The 18,680-nt window shown below is 35.3% G+C and overlaps 1 protein-coding gene across 1 annotated transcript in view; it reads right to left on the bottom strand.

Annotated features, from left to right (window-relative positions):
* KIF27 (kinesin family member 27) overlaps positions 1–18,680 on the bottom strand; it is an 83,581-nt gene that overhangs the window by 23,262 nt on the left and 41,639 nt on the right. The window contains exons 9-13 of the mRNA XM_054582975.1: positions 17,710–17,865; positions 15,883–16,088; positions 12,871–13,068; positions 5,564–5,671; positions 2,428–2,604 (exon numbers count right to left, since the gene is read on the bottom strand). Coding sequence (XP_054438950.1) covers positions 2,428–2,604; positions 5,564–5,671; positions 12,871–13,068; positions 15,883–16,088; positions 17,710–17,865 — 845 coding nt within the window. The remainder of the gene's footprint in view (positions 1–2,427; positions 2,605–5,563; positions 5,672–12,870; positions 13,069–15,882; positions 16,089–17,709; positions 17,866–18,680) is intronic.

Raw genomic sequence — 18,680 nt, 5'->3', positions numbered from 1 at the left:
TGGTGATGATGAACTCCTTTAGCTTTACCTTCTCTGGGAAGCACTTTATCTGCCCTTCCATTCTACGTGATAGCTTTGCTGGATAGAGTAATCTTGGATGTAGGTCCTTGCCTTTCATGACTTTGAAAACCTCTTGCCAGGCCAACCCCTTCTTGCCTGCAAGGTTTCTTTGGAGAAATCAGCTGATAAAGTCTTATGGGAACTCCTCTGTAGGTAACTGTCTCCTTTTCTCTTGCTGCTTTTAAGATTCTCGCCTTATCTTCAATCCTGGGTAACTTGATTATGCTGTGCCTTGGTGTGTGCTTCCTGGGGTCCAACGTCTTTGGGACTCTCTGAGCTTCCTGGATCTCCTGGAAGTCTATTTCCTTGGCCAGACTGGGGAAGTTCTCCTTCATCATTTTTTCAAATAAGTTTTCAATGTCTTGCTCTTCCCCTTCTCCTTCTGGCACCCCTACGGTTTGGATGTTGGAATGTTTAAAGTTGTCCCGGAGGTTCCTAAGCCTCTCCTCATTTTTTTTTTTTTTTTTTGAATTTTTGTTTCTTCTTTCTGTTCTGGTTGAATGTTTATCTCTTCCTTCTGCTCCAAATCATTGATTTGAGACCCAGTTTCCTTGCCTTTACTCTTGGTTCCCTGTATATCTTTCTTTATTTCACTTTGCCTAGCCTTTGCTTTTTCCTCCATTTTGCAACCACACCCAACCAATACAGTGAGCATCCAGATTATCCGTGTTTTGAACTGAGCATACAGATTGTCAGTGTTTTGAACTGTGCATCTGACATGTTGGCTATCTGGTCATTGCTTAGTTCTGTTTTTGGCGTTTCGATCTCTTCTTTCATTTGGGCCATTTTTCTTTGTCTCAGCTCGCCTGTTGTGTTGGAAGGGGTGGAGCCTTAGGTATTTGCCAGGGCGGGGCAACCCAGGTCACTGAGTTGTGATGCTGTGTGGGGGGGAGGGGTCTGAGAGGGTACAATGCTGCTTGCGTGGCTCTGTGCTGGCTTTCAGTCACTTCCCCTGCTACCCACAAGCATATTGGGCCCTTCTGGTGCTGATTCCTGGGTGGGTGAGTTTGTGTCTGTTTTAGGACTCTGCGGGTCTCTCCAATGGACTCTCCTGTGAGGCTGTGAGGCTGGGAGTTTCTCCTGCTGCCCACAGCACCCACAGGTTACCTGCAGGGGTTTCGAGACTTTCTTTTCCCGCACTGGAACCCTGGGTTGCGTAGTCCTGTCTCGCTCCGCAGCTGTTCCTTCTGGTTTATCTACATGCAAATGTGGGACCAACCAGTCCTCCAGCTGCCACCTTGCTGTATGTCCTTTCTACCCTTCTGCCCATCTCCGCCCTGCCAACCGGTCTGGATTAATGCTTCTTCAACTCTTTGGTTGTCGGGCTTCTATACAGTTCAATTTTCTGGCAGTTCTGGTTATTTTTTGTTTTTAAATTTGTTGTTGTCTGTCTTTTGGTTGTGCAAGGAGATAAAGTGTATCTACTGACGTCTACATCTTGGCTGGAACTTGATTCAATATTTAAATTGGCCTCAAACTCAAGGCCTCCTGGAGGCAAAGATTTGGCTAGAAAATCCTTTTCAAGTCTGTGGCAAGCCAGTTTCATGTTTAGACTCTGTTGTGGCTGTTGCTAATGATGAAGATATGCAAAGATATATCAAAAAATGTATCTCATGGCCCTTCTACTCCCTTCACAATCTTTTTTTTTTCCAAAAACTTGAAATTGAGGCAAACTCCTTCACAAAACCACTTCTTTGGCTCATAAAATCCAAGACCTCTAGCAGAAATTTTTGTAAAGATCCCCAATTCTTTATAATTTGAAAAATAAATGAGCCTCCATTACATAAAATCTTCTTTTATAGGAACCCTGCAAACCTCTAACTTCAGGTAGTAGTGATAGCTAGAACATTTCAAGTCCATTATTCAAGTCTATTTCAATGTTCAGTATATATCATCAAATATTATTTTAAAAATATCGACTAAAGTTAATAATGGATGTTTCCAGGGAAAATGAAGAGTTACTGCTTAATAGTTACAGAGTTTCTGTTTGGGTTAATAAAAAAGTTTAGAAATAGGTAGTAGTGATGGTTGTATAACATTGTGAATGCAATTAATGCCACTGAATTGTACATTAAAAATGCTCAAAATGGTGAATTTTATGTTATATATATTTTACAATTTTTAAAATACCCCAAAAAGTTAGTAATAAATAAAGCATACTTAGAACACTGAACATTTTACTTCAAAATTGCAATAGATTTTAGTGATGGCCATTAGATAGGCAGTGATAAGCAAAATACACTAAAAACCAGAAGAAGAGTTTTCTTCTGATTTCTGATTTCACAATGTTTACTTCTTGGAGGAAAATGAAAATCCTACTTTATTAAGACTTACAACCAGAATGAAATAGCTTATTAAATAGAATACCTGACTAGATCTCAACTTTTTATTTTCCAGGTGGCTCTTCTCCTGTAACAGGGCCTCCTTCTTAGAAACTATGGCCTCCCGTTTCTTTAGCTCTTCTTCCAGTTCCTCTAATTCTTGGCGTTGGTTCAGCACCTTCTCTACTTCTTCATCTAACCATTTCTTTTGCTCAACCAATTTCTAAATTAAAATTTGAAAGAAATGTTATTTTCCTTCTGCCATAAAATTTATATGGTAATATAATTTCATATTGGCTCAAACACCTTACATGTTATTTACTAGTGAAAATAACAAAATAGTGTTCCTGTCTAAAACTGTCTAGAAGTACATGGTTCCAGTTAACATCTTGCTGTGTTGTTTAATAAGGAATTAAAATTTACTACTCAAATATGTTCAAGTCTGGGATTTTTTAGGCTGACCAAGAAAGGGCTGATGATTTTCTATAAATATATTAAGAATTAGTTCTCAGAACACAGTGGGAATCTTTTTCTCTTCCACAGAGGTGCATACTTCCACCACAGCCCTTATACTGCTGGTTGCTCTACAGTCTGTCCCCAACTTGAGACCCTTGATTGATTGCAGGATTGTACTTTTCACCTTTGTATCCCCAAAGCCTGGCCTATAATTGGCCTTTAATTAAATGAATGACTGAATAAATGCCTTATTAAATCAATTAATCAATGAAGTCAATGAATGGATACATACACACAGTGGAAGGCACAGATAGTGGAGCACTGAAATCACCTCTCCACTGTATTCTGTCAACATCAAATAATTATATAATAAAATACATTCGTAAAAATGTCCAAAACAAGCATCTTACTACTCTCTTGATTTAAGGATACCCAGAAATAAGAACAAACAAAAATATGAAAATATGACTGTCCAACATAAAGTCTACCAAGCACTCATTTGCACTATGTGTTTACAGTAGCAAAGCAATGCAAATTAAACAACAGATAATAGATAACAAATCAACACAGTATTACTTTCTAATTCATCTCAAACTTGCTTTTAAAAAAGTAGTTCCTAGAAATCTACATTAAGACAATGAGACAGTAGGTATACCTGGGAAAAAAAGAGCAAAATGGCCACAGCAAAGTTGGTCCAGAGCTAACAGTCTTCCATCCAGGCCTAGAAAGTATGGTCCTATAGCACTATCACATACAAGCCATACTGAAGCCTAAAATAGTAGCTCTACAATTTTTAGGAACAAAAAGGATACCCCAGAACAACTATTAAAATACTTTAGTTTTGTTTTATTCAGCTAACCTTGGAAGCATATATGAGACCCTATGAAGTCTAGCAATTAAACATATTCTACAAACATTCCTTGATTGTGAGACTGGTTTGAAAGGTGAACAACAGCTTTCATAAGCTCCATTCCAACATGAGAGAAACCAAAAAATTATTATTGTTGATAATAAATGCTAACTCCTAGGTAACATGTAAGCAAAAATGGAGAAGGGGATTGGTTTTGTCTGGAAAATGGAAGAAATGTCAATGCCAGCCCTGTAGAGTAGGTAATATTTTAGGTGTGCTTTGAAGAGTGGGTAGGAGTCTGCTAACATAATACAGGTTTTTTAGGGAAACAATAATTAACAGATTTTTCTGTAGCTGATACAATAAAGGTTATTATGATTTGTGTAATTCACTGCATCTTAGTTTTCTGAAAATTTCTTGATTTGTCTTTTTTTATAGCAAAATTTCCTACCATACAGTTCCAATTTTAAATATTTTCTTCTTATAAAGGAACGTCATATCAAATCAAAGTTAATTGCTAATAATAGTTAAAATAGCTTTTAATTGTTAAAAGTTATTATAAGCTATCTGGATATTCATATTGACTAACATATTCTTGTCCTTGTTTTGAGTCAAATTCTGGAAAATGGTTTTTTGCTTTGCAACATTAAAAAACATAAAGTTTTTGGGTTTTTTAAAAGTTTTTTAAAACCCAACAGTCAGTGCAAGCAACAGGAATCTTTTTATTATTGTATTCACTTAAAATTTAGATCCGTAACATTTCAAAACACAGGTCTCACTACTCTTTGCATTCATACCTCTCCTACTCTCCCCCTACCCCCACATACCTTTTCCACCAGAAATGCTCTTTAACCAACTAGTGACATAAATAACTGGGAATATAGTTAAGTCCTCTTGCAACATCATTGGTAGGTTATGCAACTTTAAGCAAAACTATGTATAATGAAGACAATTTTACTATAGGCTAATTGATATAAACAAAAGCAAAGTTCTAAGGCCTCTCATCAGCATTATAATGAAACGATGTTCAGTAAAATAACATTAAAGAGCCTGATGTACATTTATGAACTAAATTTTACTATTAAAGTATAAAATTTACAGAGAGAACACATTTTTCAGAATCAAAGTGATAAATATGCATTTGCGTGAAATCACAATTTTAAGTCAGTATTTTTCTGTTAATTTTTAGAACCATTTTTAATTTACATAGCACTAAATTTTTATTCCTCTGAACTTTGGTATGTTTATTAATTTCATTTTTAAAAATATTTTATTAATTTATTTTTAGAGAGAAGGGAGGGAGTGAGGAAGAAAGGGAGAGAAACATTGATGTGCGAGAGAAAACTCAACTGGTTTCCTCTTACATGCCCCCTACTGGGGACCTGGCCTGCAACCCAGGCATGTGCCCTGAATGGGAACTGAACTGGCAACCCCTCATTTTGCTGGTCAACACTCAACCCACTGAGCCACACTGGTCATGGCTGAATTTCATTTTTTAAATGTGGCACTAATACGAAAGCTTTTTAATATATTATATATGGTACATACAAAATGAATAGAAAGTTGTTTTAGAAATATACCAGTATGTTTCCATGAGAATAAACTGGTTTTGATATGGGAATAAATACAATCCAGTGAACATGGGTTTCATGTATACATTACACAGCATTCAAACAAACCCATTTCTACTGAAATAATACAGCATATTTATAGATGAGAAAATAATTTTTAAATAACCGTTTCAGAATATTAGAATTTGAACCTCAAGTGGCAAAAATCTAGTTTGAAAATTTTATTCAGAATTCACTTTTTACTTCTATTTAGACAATCATAAAAAAGAAGAAAATCAAAAGAACACCAAACAGAATTGACAAACCTGTAATTGGTCTGTACTTCCAAACGAACCTTTTTTCCTTTTCATCTTAAATGCATCAAGGTCCTCTGCTTTCAGTTTTAGACCTTCTTCCAGTTCTGTTTTTAGTTCCTGTAGAAAACAGAAATCAGAAACACCTTATGGCTTTTACTATGTGGCCCTCATTAAATATTTATGAAATAATCTTATTTTCTTAACACTTGCTCCCTTCATTGAAGACAGACAGACAATGAGTAGATGAAGGTTGGGGCTATTTGAGAAGACAATTAACATTAGCCCCTCACTGAAGCAATTAAACCTCACATCGAAAATCAAGGTTTACTGACAAACTAAGTGGTTTTTTTCTTTCCCAGTGTTACAAATTAGCGTTAACATGGGTAAGTCTGAAAATCATAAATGTGCTTTTCTCTTGTATCTTTGTGAACTCATTACGCTCAGTTAGTCCACCCAAGGCACCCATCTGTCATGGGGATATTAGAATTTATGACAATAGATATGTAAAATGTATTAGTCCATTTCTGATACTAAAAAATCAGATTTTGCAGCATGAGAATAACCTTGCAAGATGGATCATGGTCCCATGAAGAGTATATTCCAAATTTCTTTAGTTTCCATCCACATCTTAAGTCACGTCAAGAGGCCCAATGCTTACTGTGCTCTCCCAAGGATTAGAGAAGATGCCACTGTCGCCACTACAGCTTAGCAGAAATCAGGACGGAGTCTATGAATCAAAGTGGGCCAGTCCACAGACTACCTCTTACTGGTCCATGAGAGGTAAGTACAGAAATTGGAAGTATTTAGAAATTTTCATCACAATTTGACAGAATAATTTTATGTCTGTTGAATCTAGTAAGATGGACTTTCATAGTATCTCATTTTTTTTTACTAGTTCATGTTTTTAAAAAGTATTGAACTGTGATAAAATAATAAAAATTGCACCTCTTCCACAGGTAATTTCAGAAGTATTGATATAAAGGAAGTAAAAAGGAAATCTACAGTTTTCCATCCCTGGAAAAGGCAGAAAGGATAAAAGAGACAGTAAGAAAGATGTGTGTCCCAATATCCCTCTCTTCAGTTTTGATCCAGAATGGGGCTGATAAGTAAGGTACCACTGAGGGCAGAGACTGAAAATGCAGGGCAGAGGCCTCACACCCTTGTGGGATTGCCCAGCTTTGCTGAATGAGCCAAGTACAGTCAGGAAAGAGGGGCTGATGGAACCCCTTGGCCTTAGGTGACATGGACCCTACCTTGAGAACAAATAGGGCCAATTATCATGGAGAATTGACCCCAAAACTAAGGTGAGGACAGACCACAAGCTAAGTGGAAGACCATTAGGACAGGAGATGAAGTCAAAGCACCGCCACGGTCTAAACTAAAAGCAACACCAGACTATCAGTTATGCCAGCCTCAGGTTTCATCATCAGAGGCCAGAAGGGAAAGGTGGACAAGGGACAGCAGATTTCAGCTAGTCACTCCCAAGGACCAACTGAAACTCAGGGGGCCACGTCCTTCTCAACTCCACAGGATACAATAAAAAGCTACGCACCCAACCACCACATACACCAGATTCCACCTTATGGAGGGAAGCACAGGGCAGAAGAGGCTAAGAGAATGAATATTCTTATTCAAGAGAGCTATGAATTATTTAAAGGAAATGTTTAAATTATCAAAGGTTTAAACAGGCTGGACATTTGGTTAGTCCCCATCATGTGTCCCGCAACTGTCATGACACGGATTGGGCAGGGTCAGGGGATGCCATGAAGAACACAGGTCTGCTATAGACTAAATAAATTTTCACTTACCACCTGAGTTGCATTATGAATGAATTCGGACCCTCTTATAACTACTACCCATCAATTTATCATGCTTCCCTAGATCTAGCTCACAGTTAGACTTTAGCCCCTGTCATAGTCACAGCAACTTCAGAGTGCTTAGATAGAGGTACATTGTCCCTGGAGGTAACTCTCTACTATTCCTATTCTTCCCCATATCCTTTAAAAGAATATTGCAGTAGGTCTAAGTCCCTCTTCTACATGTTGCAGTAGCATTATTGCCTTTATTTTATATTGTAATCCCTGTTACAATATTAAAATAACTTTCTGCCAGGCACTGTGCTAGCCTTTTTATACCTATTTAAGTACCCCACTTAATCCTCACAATAATCCTATTGCCGGGGATTATTATAAACTAAATTTTATAGATGAGGAAATTGGTGCTTAAAGAAGTAAAAAGCCCAAGATCACAATATGGCCCACAATTCCAGGAGTTCCCATACCTTTTCTTTAGAGCTTATCCACAGACTTCATTTAAGAACTGCTGCTCTAGGAACCTGTGCAGAAGTCGTGGTAGTCTCTGGAAGCGGCGTAGTTGAGTGGAAAATGGACAAATACGAGTGTCATTTAGCTCCCAACAGAGGGCAAGATGACCTTTAGGACATTCAGCAGGCTTTCTGTTTGTGCGTGAAGTGGTACAAACTTCAATCTACCTTTGGGGCAGACTGTTCCTTTTTCTGGAATGCTCATTCTCCCCCTTAAATGTGTCATTTCCGTAAAATGTAAAATATGGCTAAAGGAACAAAATTGTCCTATGTAAGTATGTAAAAAGTTACAGGCGAAATTACATTTCAGCAGTATATGCTCTCTGACGAAAAGTTTTTTCTTTTCCCTAAGCATAGATTTACAGTTTCATGTCTTTTTGTTTTTTATCCTCATCCAAGGACATTCATTTTTTTTCTTATTGCCTCTAGAGAGAGAGGAAGGAAGAGAAAGAGACAGAGAGAAACATCAATTGGTTTGTCTTCTTGCACACACCCCAACTGGGGATTGAACCTGCAACCTGGGTCTGGGTATGTGCCCTGAGCAGGTATCAAACTCGCCACCATTTGGTTTATGGGGCAACACTCCAACCAACTGAGCACATCGGCCAGGGCAAGATTTCTACAGCTTGTTGGTTTAAGCCATGGCCTATGAGGGTTGAGCAACTAAGACCCAAAGACCAGAAGAATTACCATTCTCACATTGGAGGAAGGCCTGTTTCTTACATTGGAGGAAGGACTTAACAAAGAGATGAGGTCATTGACAGTAGAAATCAAAATGGAACAGATTCAAGACATTTAGAAGATATAATTTATAGGACTCAGCGGTTCATTGGATATGGGTGATAAGGAAAAGGAAAGAGTCAAGGATGACTGCCAAATTTCTAGCTTACCCAACTGAATAGGTTGAGATATCATGTAAAGCACATTGGAAAACTGTATTTTCTCCCTCATGAAGGAAGCAGGGAAGGGGGACAGTAGGGAGTTTAGTAAGGAAGACCATAAATTCATCTACAAGATAACCTAATCAAGATATCAATAGTTAAATATGAATCCACAGCTCAAAGAGCAACTCTTGAATTAAGGATTAAATTTGGGAGTTGTCAGAGTTTAACTGCAGCCATGGAAAAAGATGAGGTAACTCAGAACAGAATATAGAAGAGGGCACAGACTAGAGCCTTGAGAATTTCCCATATATAAAGGACTGATAGGGTAGAATGAGCTAGCAAAGACAGAGAACAAGCAATCAATTAGAAAGGGAAAAAAAAACAGAATAACTTCAAAGACAGTGGGGAAAATATTTCAAGATAGTGTAAGCGAACTGTGCTAGATGCAACTAAGGTGTTAAGACAAGGACTTTAGCCCTAACCAATGTGGCTCAGTTGGTTGGAGCATCATCCTGTAATCCAAAGGTTGCAGGTTCAATTCCCAGTCAAGGCACATACCTTGGTTGTGGGTTGAATTCCCTGGTCTGGGCATGTATGATCCTCAGTCCAGGCACATATGAGAGGCAATAAATTGATGTTTCTTCTTCACATCGATCTTCTCTCCCTTCCTCTCTCTTTAAAAGCAATAAAAAAAGTTCTTGGATGAGGATTTAAAAAAAGGACAATGACTTCAGTGACAGAGCACTAGTGAACTTCTCAGAGATATGAAATGGAGCCTGAAGCCAGACTGGAGAAAGAGAATAAATGGAAGTAGAGAAAACAGAAACAAATACAATAAACTTTTCCAAAAAGTTTGGTCATGAAGAGAGATGGACAAAGTAATACAGGACTGAAGAAGGATTAATTTTAGGATCAGCAAAAAATCTAAGATGCTTAAAAAAGGATTCTAGAAGAAAAGGAAAAATTGAAAATATAGAAGAATTAAGTGAGTTAAAGCACATAAGTGCTTAGCATACTACTGAGGGGAAATATTCAATAAATGTTAACTACTGCCATAATACTAATTACCATTATTAAGAATGAGTAAAGGAAATTAAGAAAGCAATTCCATTTACAATAACATCTAAAAAAACAGAATATCTGGGGATAAATTTAACCAAGGAAGTAAAAGACTAGTACACTGAAAATTATAAAACACCACTCAAAAAATTAGATACCTAAATAAATGCTCATGGTAAGGAAGACGTCATATTGTCATTACATTAGTACTACATTAAGAGATCTACAGATTCAATGCAATCCATATCAAAATTCCAGTGGCCTTTTTTGCAGAAATGGAAAAGTTGATCCTTAAATTCATATGAAATTATAAGGGGCCTCAAATAGCCAAAATGATCTAGAAAAAGGAAGAACAAAGTTGGAGGACTTACTACCCAATTTCAAAACTTACTACAAAGCCACAATAATCAAAACAGTGTGGTACCACTATTAGGACAAACTTCTAGACAAATGGAATAGAATTGAGAGTTTAGAAATAAGTCCATAAATCTCCAGCCAGTTGATTTTTGACTAGGGTATCAAGTCCATTCAGTGGGACAAGAATAGTCTCTTCAACAGACAGTGCTAGGACAAATGGATTTCCACGTGCAAAAGAATGAACTTGGATCCCTTTTACACACCATACATAAAAATTAACTAAATATGTATCAACGACCGGTTAAATATAAGAGCTAAAGCTATAAAAGTTTTTGGAAAACACCATAATCTTCATGCTCTTAGATTTGGCAGTGGATTCTTAGAAGTAAAGTACAAAAGAAAAATATATACATTGGACTTCATAAAAATGAAAAACTTTGCTGCATCAAAGAATATTATCAAGAAAATTTAAAGACAATCTACAGAATGGGATGAAATACTGAAGGCCATGTATCTGATGTCCAGAATATATAAATGTTCAGAATATATAAAGAACTCCTATAACTCAACAAAAAAAGACAAACAATCCCATTAAAAAGTAGGCAAGACTCCTTCCATTGCCACTTATCCCCCATACACTCTCTTCTACCTCCCTCTACCCGCCCCCCCTTCCCCTCTGGTAATCACCATGCTGTTGTCTGTATCTATGAGTTGTTTTGTTCGTTTTTGTTTTTTTTTTTTTTTGCTTAAACCCTTCACCTTTTTCACCCTAATTTTATTAACAAGTGTCACCCCAATAAATTAAAAAATAAAATAAAAGCAGGTTGAAATAGGAACAAAAAAGTAGATGAACAAAAGAACCTGAATAGACATTTCTCCAAAGAAGATATAAGCACATGAAAAGATGCTGGACATCATTAGTTATTTGGAAAGTGCAAATCAAATCCACAATGAAATACCACTTCACATGTAATTGGATGTAAAAAACAGAAAATAACAAGTGTTGGCAAAGGTGTGGAGAAATTGGAACACTTATACATTTCTGGTGCAAATGTAAAGGGCACTGCCTCTATGGAAAACATTTAGTACTTCCTCAAAAAAGCTAAATAAAGAATTACCAAAAAATAAAAAATAAAAGAACTACCATATGACCCAGCAATTTCACTCCTGGGTATTTCAATTCCAAAGGAATTGAAAGCAGGGACTTGAACACTTGTATGCCATTGTTTATCACAGCATTATTTACAATAGCCAAAGGCGAAAACCACCCAATGTCTATCAACAAATGAATGGACAAAATGTTGGATATGCATACAATGAAATATTACTCAGTCATAAGAAGAAATGAGATTCCAGTACATGCTACAATGTGGATGAATCTTGAAAATGTTATGCTAAGTGAAATAAGCCAGACACAGGACAAATGTATTGTATGATTCCACTTTTATGAATATCTAGAATAAGCAAATTCAAAGAGAGATAAGTAGATTATAGGAAGGAGGGAATAGGGAGTTCATAATGGTTGCAGAGTGTCTGTTTAGGGTGATGAAAAAGTTTTGGAAATAGATGTTGATGGTTACACAATACTGTGACTATAATTAATGCCACTGAACTGTACAATTGAACAATGTTAAAATGATATATTTTGTTATACATATATATTTACTGCAGTTTAAAAAGTTAATATGTAATATGCCAAAACTTATTGAATTTTATAATTTAAATGGGTGAATTGTTTGGTATGTGAAGTGTATCTCAATAAAGCTGTTTTTAAAAAGGAGTAAGTAACTTGCTTTATGTGCTTTTCAAGTTCCCTTCCATCACTAAATTCTGTGATTTTTTAAGGTCTAAAAATAGATTATATTCCAAAATTAAATATATAGGAAATCTGCAATTATATTCCAACCTTTTCCAAGGTTTATATTCCTTGGAAATTTATAATTCCAAGGAATTATATTCCAAGGTTTGGCTTAACATTTCAACAAGAGACAGAATATAGTGCTTACGTAAGTGTTACTGATATTATGATCATGATCACCCTCTCTATCTTCAAAAGAGCCCTGTGAGGCAAGTATGATTAAGGCCATTATAGATATGAATAAACAGATTCAGAAAGGGTGATTTTCTCAATAAATGATCCAGCTCGGAACTGAAAGTCTGCAGATTTGAACTTATGCAGGCCTGGCTACAGAACCCAGACTGATGCCACTAATTCCTCCCCATCCCAATCCATTCTATACAACTGCTGGATGCACAGGTCTGATCACTCACTCTTCTGCTCACTATGAATGAAATGGTATCATTTTACCTTGTACTTTTTTCCTTGCCACCACATGGACAATGCATTTCAAAGCACTCTGAAAATGGGAAATCCTATTCAAATGTTAGATGTTATTTAGGAAGTTGGCTTTATATGTTTTTGACAGCCACAACAAAGGTAAAGCTCTAGTTAGAGAAATTGTATCACTGAACTTTCTTTTGTGAAGTCAAAGCCTTCAAAGACAGTACTCAGAATTCAATAAATAGGTTTTACTATGTAGATGAATGAAGCTTTAAAGAGAATGAAAAGAGCAGCCAAGGACAAGTCAAAGTTAGATACCTCACAAGCCAAATAAGTCAAGATCTTGGCTTTCTTAGCTTTGTGTCATTTAATATTTCATATTATGCTTAGCAGGAAAGTATGACAATATTACTTTGATTTTTTGTTGGTCCCGCTTAATTTCTGTATCCAGTTGCTTCCTTTTTTCATTTTCTTCTTGAAGTCTTTTTTGCAGCTGTATCTTTTGATATTTCATGTGATCTACACTCTGCTCTAGTTCATTAGCACATTTCTCATTTTGGATTGAAAGTGATGCCAACTTCTTACTATTTTGTTGCTTCTTCTGTAAGACCTGGGATCATATAAAATATTTCAAAATGAAAAACTGCATATCTCATAAAGCTCAATTTAAAAACTTTTCACTGTCAAGAGTAAACATTTTGCCTAGATTTTAATTTATTTTTATTTTTGATAGGTTCACAATTGTTTTCTATATTTCTATTTTTATAATTGGGCAACCACCATACTTTTCACTAGATATAAAGCATGATAAGACTTCCTGATGCTGACGGCCAAATGGAACAAAATTAATCTCTTTACTTTTTATTAATGAGTATTTTAATTAAAAAGTATGTGAACATGGTAAAAAAATACAAAAATGAACTTATATTTAATTTTGACAGTTATTGTTGTGCTAGAGCAAAATGATAATACTAGCATTTTATTGTCTTTTCCACATCAGTATAAGTACTGAAAATCTTATTTAAAAGTGAGATAGGATGTCATTGTCTTTTGCTCTTAATCCACAGATGCTCAAAAGTACATCAGTTAGCATTAAAATATTAATGCAGCATGTATTACCATATTTTGCCATGTATAATGCTTTTTGTCCAAATTCTTAAGGGAAAAATAAGGGTGCGCATTATACATGGGTATAATGATTACATACCATGAGTATAATAATCCCATGTATAATGTGCACAAAAACCGTGGGTGTGCATTATACACAGCAAATATAGTATATATATCTAAAGACATAAAAAATACAGATTTTGGATTTTTTTTAATTAAAATTTTTGTTTTACAAACTGAAATAATTATACAAAAAAAAACCCTCTAGTATTTCAATATTTAAAATGGTATATATCAGAATACTGAAAGCTGGTATGTTACTACAATTATGTGACCCTGAAATGTTATTTTGCTATTTTAAATCTTAGCTTGCTCATTTATAAAACAGGGTAAATATACTCACTTCAAAGGATTAAATAATGATTAAGTAATACATACAAAATACCTGGTATGTAGATGGCACTTTGTGACACTTAATATCTGGTGACTGTCACTCTCCTCCTCACCACCACCACCATCCTGTACCGTCTTTATAATCCCCTCCCCCATCAGCTGTGCATGGATATGTCAAAGGCACAGAAATCTGTAACACTACACGGGAATCTTGTTTCAGTCCTCTACTGTGTGAGATTCTTCATCTGAACTTAAGTTCTGTGTCTTCTTTCCTTTCCTTACCAGAACCCTTAGGACAAGAGGATATGCAGCATGAAACTTAAAAAACAAAAGGAACTTTTTGTGGTAATTCACAAACCCTATTAATAATTTTTCATTTAATCTTTTAATCGCAACCATTTTAGCTGTATGATACAGAACACACAAAAATAATCTGCTAAATCCATAAATAAGGCTTCAACAGTAGATACATAGAATAAATATAATAACCTCCTTAGAAAAACAGTAATTCTAGCTATTATTAATACTGAGTATAAGAATTATAATCAGAATTGAAGCTAGGATATAAAACTATGAAATTATTAAAAAAATTTTATAATAAGCACAAAGAAAAAATGTTAACTGTTTTGTTCTACTGTTTTGTTAAAATGAGTCCTTTGTTACATATCACAGCCTTAATTTAAAAGATCAAGGAGTAAAAAGGAATTAATCCCAAGGCTCTCTGAGGTGAACTACTAAGTGAAAATAAGAATTCTGAAGGAAAGTGGAGGTGTGACATGGACAATTATATTCCTTTAATCAGTTCAAACTTTCAAGTCATTATTTTAACTTGGTGTTGACTCGAGGCTACCTAGGTAAAAAATTTTAGTGGTGATGTCCGGATGTTTGAGGTGTCATTACAAAACCCCAGGAGGAGGGATTTGGGGGAGCTGTTCACCTCTGCATTCCCAGGTAGAACAGGACCTGGCACAAAGGAGATATGCAGTGAACACCTTGTTGCAAGAAAGTAGCTATGGAACAGTTTCAAAAATAAATAAATAATGCTCTCAATAAGTTACCTACATTTTTGTTCTACCTACAGTGGAAAAGATACGAAAGCAATAAACTATGAATAAAAAATGAAAAAGGCATTCTAGCTAATTCATTACAATCAGACTAACAAAGCAGTCTGCCCATACCAAAAGTATCTGAAAATGGCTTCATTACACAAACTCTCTGTAATCAAATATTCCTCATAGAACAGAATTTTTAACTGTAGCTATTTCTGAGGATGTATCTAAATCCAGCATTAGGAAATAAGCTATAGTACTAGAAGTTACTAACGTTTCTTCAACCAATCAGTTATGGTTTGAGAAAACTGAAACAGTTATTTGTTGACTGTCTCCAAAGTGCCACACAGATGTTTTATATGTATTATTTAATCACCAATCTTTGGTCCTTCAGAAAAGGATATTATTTCTGTGGTTATCTTTCTTTCTTACCTTATGGTTTTTTATTAAAAATTAAAGTAATATACTTTTTTTTAAGATTTTATTTATTTTTTAGAGAGAAGGGAAGGGAGAGAGTAGAACGAGAGAGAAACATCAATATGCGAGAGAAACATTGATCGGCTGCCTCTCGCAGGTCCCCAACGCAGGCATGTGCCCTGAGTGAGAATCAAGCAGGTGACCTTTTGATTCGTAGTCCGGTGCCCAACCTACTGAGCCACACCAGCCAGGGCAAGGTAATATACTTCTTGAATGCAAAAATATATAACTCAGATCAAAATTATGTAAACCTACCAGCACTCTGGAAAAGAAAAGCTGCATTCCAGTTTGCCTTGCTGGTAAAAACAAAACCCTACTTCTTTCCTAACTAGGTCCAAGAATCCTCAAAAGCAGAAAGCTTTAAGTTGGTTTTCTCAATTACATTTTAATATTACCTGGACTTTCAGCTTTGCAGCATCCATCTTTTTACGGAACTCCCTCTGTAATTTTACTTTCAAAGCAACATCAGAAAGATCTTTGTTTTCCAGTTCCTGTAGCTTCTTTTCTGTCTCAATTAATTCCACTTTTGCCTGTTCTGCTTCATGCTCAAGCTTCGTTACTTTCAGAGAATACTGTTTGCTTACAGACTTGGCATCATTACCTTCACCATAATAATAGTAATAACAATTATAAATTATCTTTTAAAAAAGTAAAATTTCAGAAACATAAAAATGTTCTACTTTTAAAAATCCAGCTGAGTAGTGTAACTATTTAAGGCGTCACATTAAAAAATTCAAACCTCTTAACAATTATTTCCTTAATGATTGTTTCCATCTGGTGCCATTCACTCTTCACAATGGAGCTTTTTTGTGTTTTAGTGTGATGTTTCTGGTCTTCTGAATACGTAGTTTAGCTCTGCTGGCATCAGACTCTACTTAAGAAGGATATCTGGGGTGACTCTTAGGCCTTTTACTTATTACACTTCAACTTCCTGCTACCCATAATCTGTTTCTCTGAATTTTTTTTTTTTTACTACTACTATGAAAAATTTTCAACATATTAAAATTAGGGAAGTGATATAGCATATGCTCATCACCCACATTCAAGAGTTATCAAGATTTTGTCATAGTTACTTCCATCTATGTTTTTCTTTAATTGCTTAAAAATTGTAAAGGAATTCCAGATGTGTTATCTCACCTAATCATATTTAAATGAGCATCTATACAAAATATGGACAAAACCAAAAAGTCATTAGTACACCTAACAATATTTATACCTACCAATTCCCTATCCAGACTTCCCCAATTATTTCAAAATGCCTTTTACAATTGGTTTATTTTAATTATGACCCAAACAAGATCCATGATATATCTGACTGTTATGTCTCTTAATCTTTTAATCTAAAGCTGCCCCCCCTTTCATTCCATTGAACATGCTAAAGGTGAATTCTTTTTTTTTTTAAAGATTTTATTTATTTATTTTTAGAGAGAAGGGAAGGGAGGGAGAAAAAGAGGGAGAGAAACATCAGTGTGAAAGGGAAGTATCAACTAGTTGCTTCTCACACACACTCTGACAGTTTCCCCTTGCTGCAAGAGGAGTTGGGACCCATCATAACTCATGTAGTTTGGGTGTGATTATAGCTTGAGCTTGAAGAAAAAAAGACAGTATTTCCTCAAGTCCCCTAAATGTGAACAGAAAGTTGTTTTTCATTGGAGTTAGAAAAAAGAAATGCTAGTGTCTCTTTTTCTTTCAGTTCTTAACTTAATTTCAAAGTAGTCAAGGCTCATACACTGAGTATTTTGGGGGAGGAGGGCAAAAAGCTTGAGACATGCTTCTTATGGCAAGCCTAAAGTAGCTTAGGGTGAGGAAAAGATGTGGTGCATACACAAACCCGGCAGAAATTTGAGATAAGAAGAACTAGACTCAGCTCACTCAAGAGAACAGCTCTCAACAATAAATCCTTACATCTTCAGAGAAATAAAAATCAACTACACTTAAAATATAAAGTTTATGATTACCGTTAAAATTACCTATCCAAGAAAATAAAGATTAATAATTTAAATAATTATAAAAATGAGTTAGAAAAACGTCTGGTATACATAGATACCTAGTATAATGTTTCTTTAAAAGTGGCAAAAAACAGTAAATGCCCCAGAGTTCCAACAGGGCACAGAATTCACAGTTAGAACAATTCATAGATGAATCCCAATATAACAAAGTTCTTTTAATAACTAACCTCCACATATTGGCTCTAGAACACACCTTCATTGGATTATTATTACCTGTTTTCATTAATTCTTTAATCAGATCTTCCTTCATTTTGATGTTAATTGTAAGTTCTCTCATTTTTTGTTTAACTTCAGTAAGTATGAGTTCTGAAGTCCTTAATTTTTGCAAATTCAACTCTTGACTCTCTTGGAGACAATCAATCTTTGAATCTTTAAAATAAAAGAAATAAAACAGAAATAAAACTATGTTCTTATAAAATATTCAACAGAAGTAGAGCTAAAAAAGAGAAGTGAACCCAGAAGCAGTCTAGAGGTATCAGAGGAAGGGACAGAGACAGGGAAGGAAAGAAAGGAAAAGTACACAGAAATTGGGACTTTAGTTTTCTAGTTTATAGGAAGACTTTTCCTTTCCTTTCCTAAGAGACACGAGCACTTCTTTTCCCCAATTCCAGTGAAAAACAACTCTCTGGTCACGTTTAGGGGAACTGAAGTAAATATTATCTTTTTTTCCTTCAAGCCCAAGACTATTATCACACCCATACTACATACACACTTTAGTCATATCCCATAGGTTCTAATACAATTTTTCATTGCCCTTAGATATTCTGCAATTTGACTTTTTAACTTGAGTTATTTAAGAAAGGTGTAACATCTCCAGGTGGGTAGAGGCTTGAATTTTTTTCTTATTAACATCTACACTTATAATCAAAGAATGGAGTCTACATCAGACTACTAGATTATGGGCCAGCTCTGCTATTATCTTACACCAGAATGTAAATAAACTATGTCACTGTTTAGTTCAGCTGATCTTTTTTTTTTTTTTTTTTTTTCATAGACTTCCTCAGTGAAGGAGCTAGTATACTGATTTACATTTTGGCATAAGTTTCTTTCCTGGTTGTAGACCAGTAACAGTTTGAGAATGGCACTTGAATAGCACTTACCTATATCATTTATACCTTTAATATTTTATTTCACTTTTATTTGTGACATACAGGTAATTTTTTGTTAAATACTACATGCATAGG

Source organism: Pteronotus mesoamericanus, unplaced genomic scaffold (assembly GCF_021234165.1).
Source record: "Pteronotus mesoamericanus isolate MK-2021 breed Mesoamerican mustached bat unplaced genomic scaffold, CSHL_Meso_final contig_73, whole genome shotgun sequence".
NCBI classification, from domain to species: Eukaryota; Metazoa; Chordata; class Mammalia; order Chiroptera; family Mormoopidae; genus Pteronotus; species Pteronotus mesoamericanus.
Note: the sequence above shows the minus strand (reverse complement) of the source record. Positions and strands in the feature narration are given on the sequence as shown.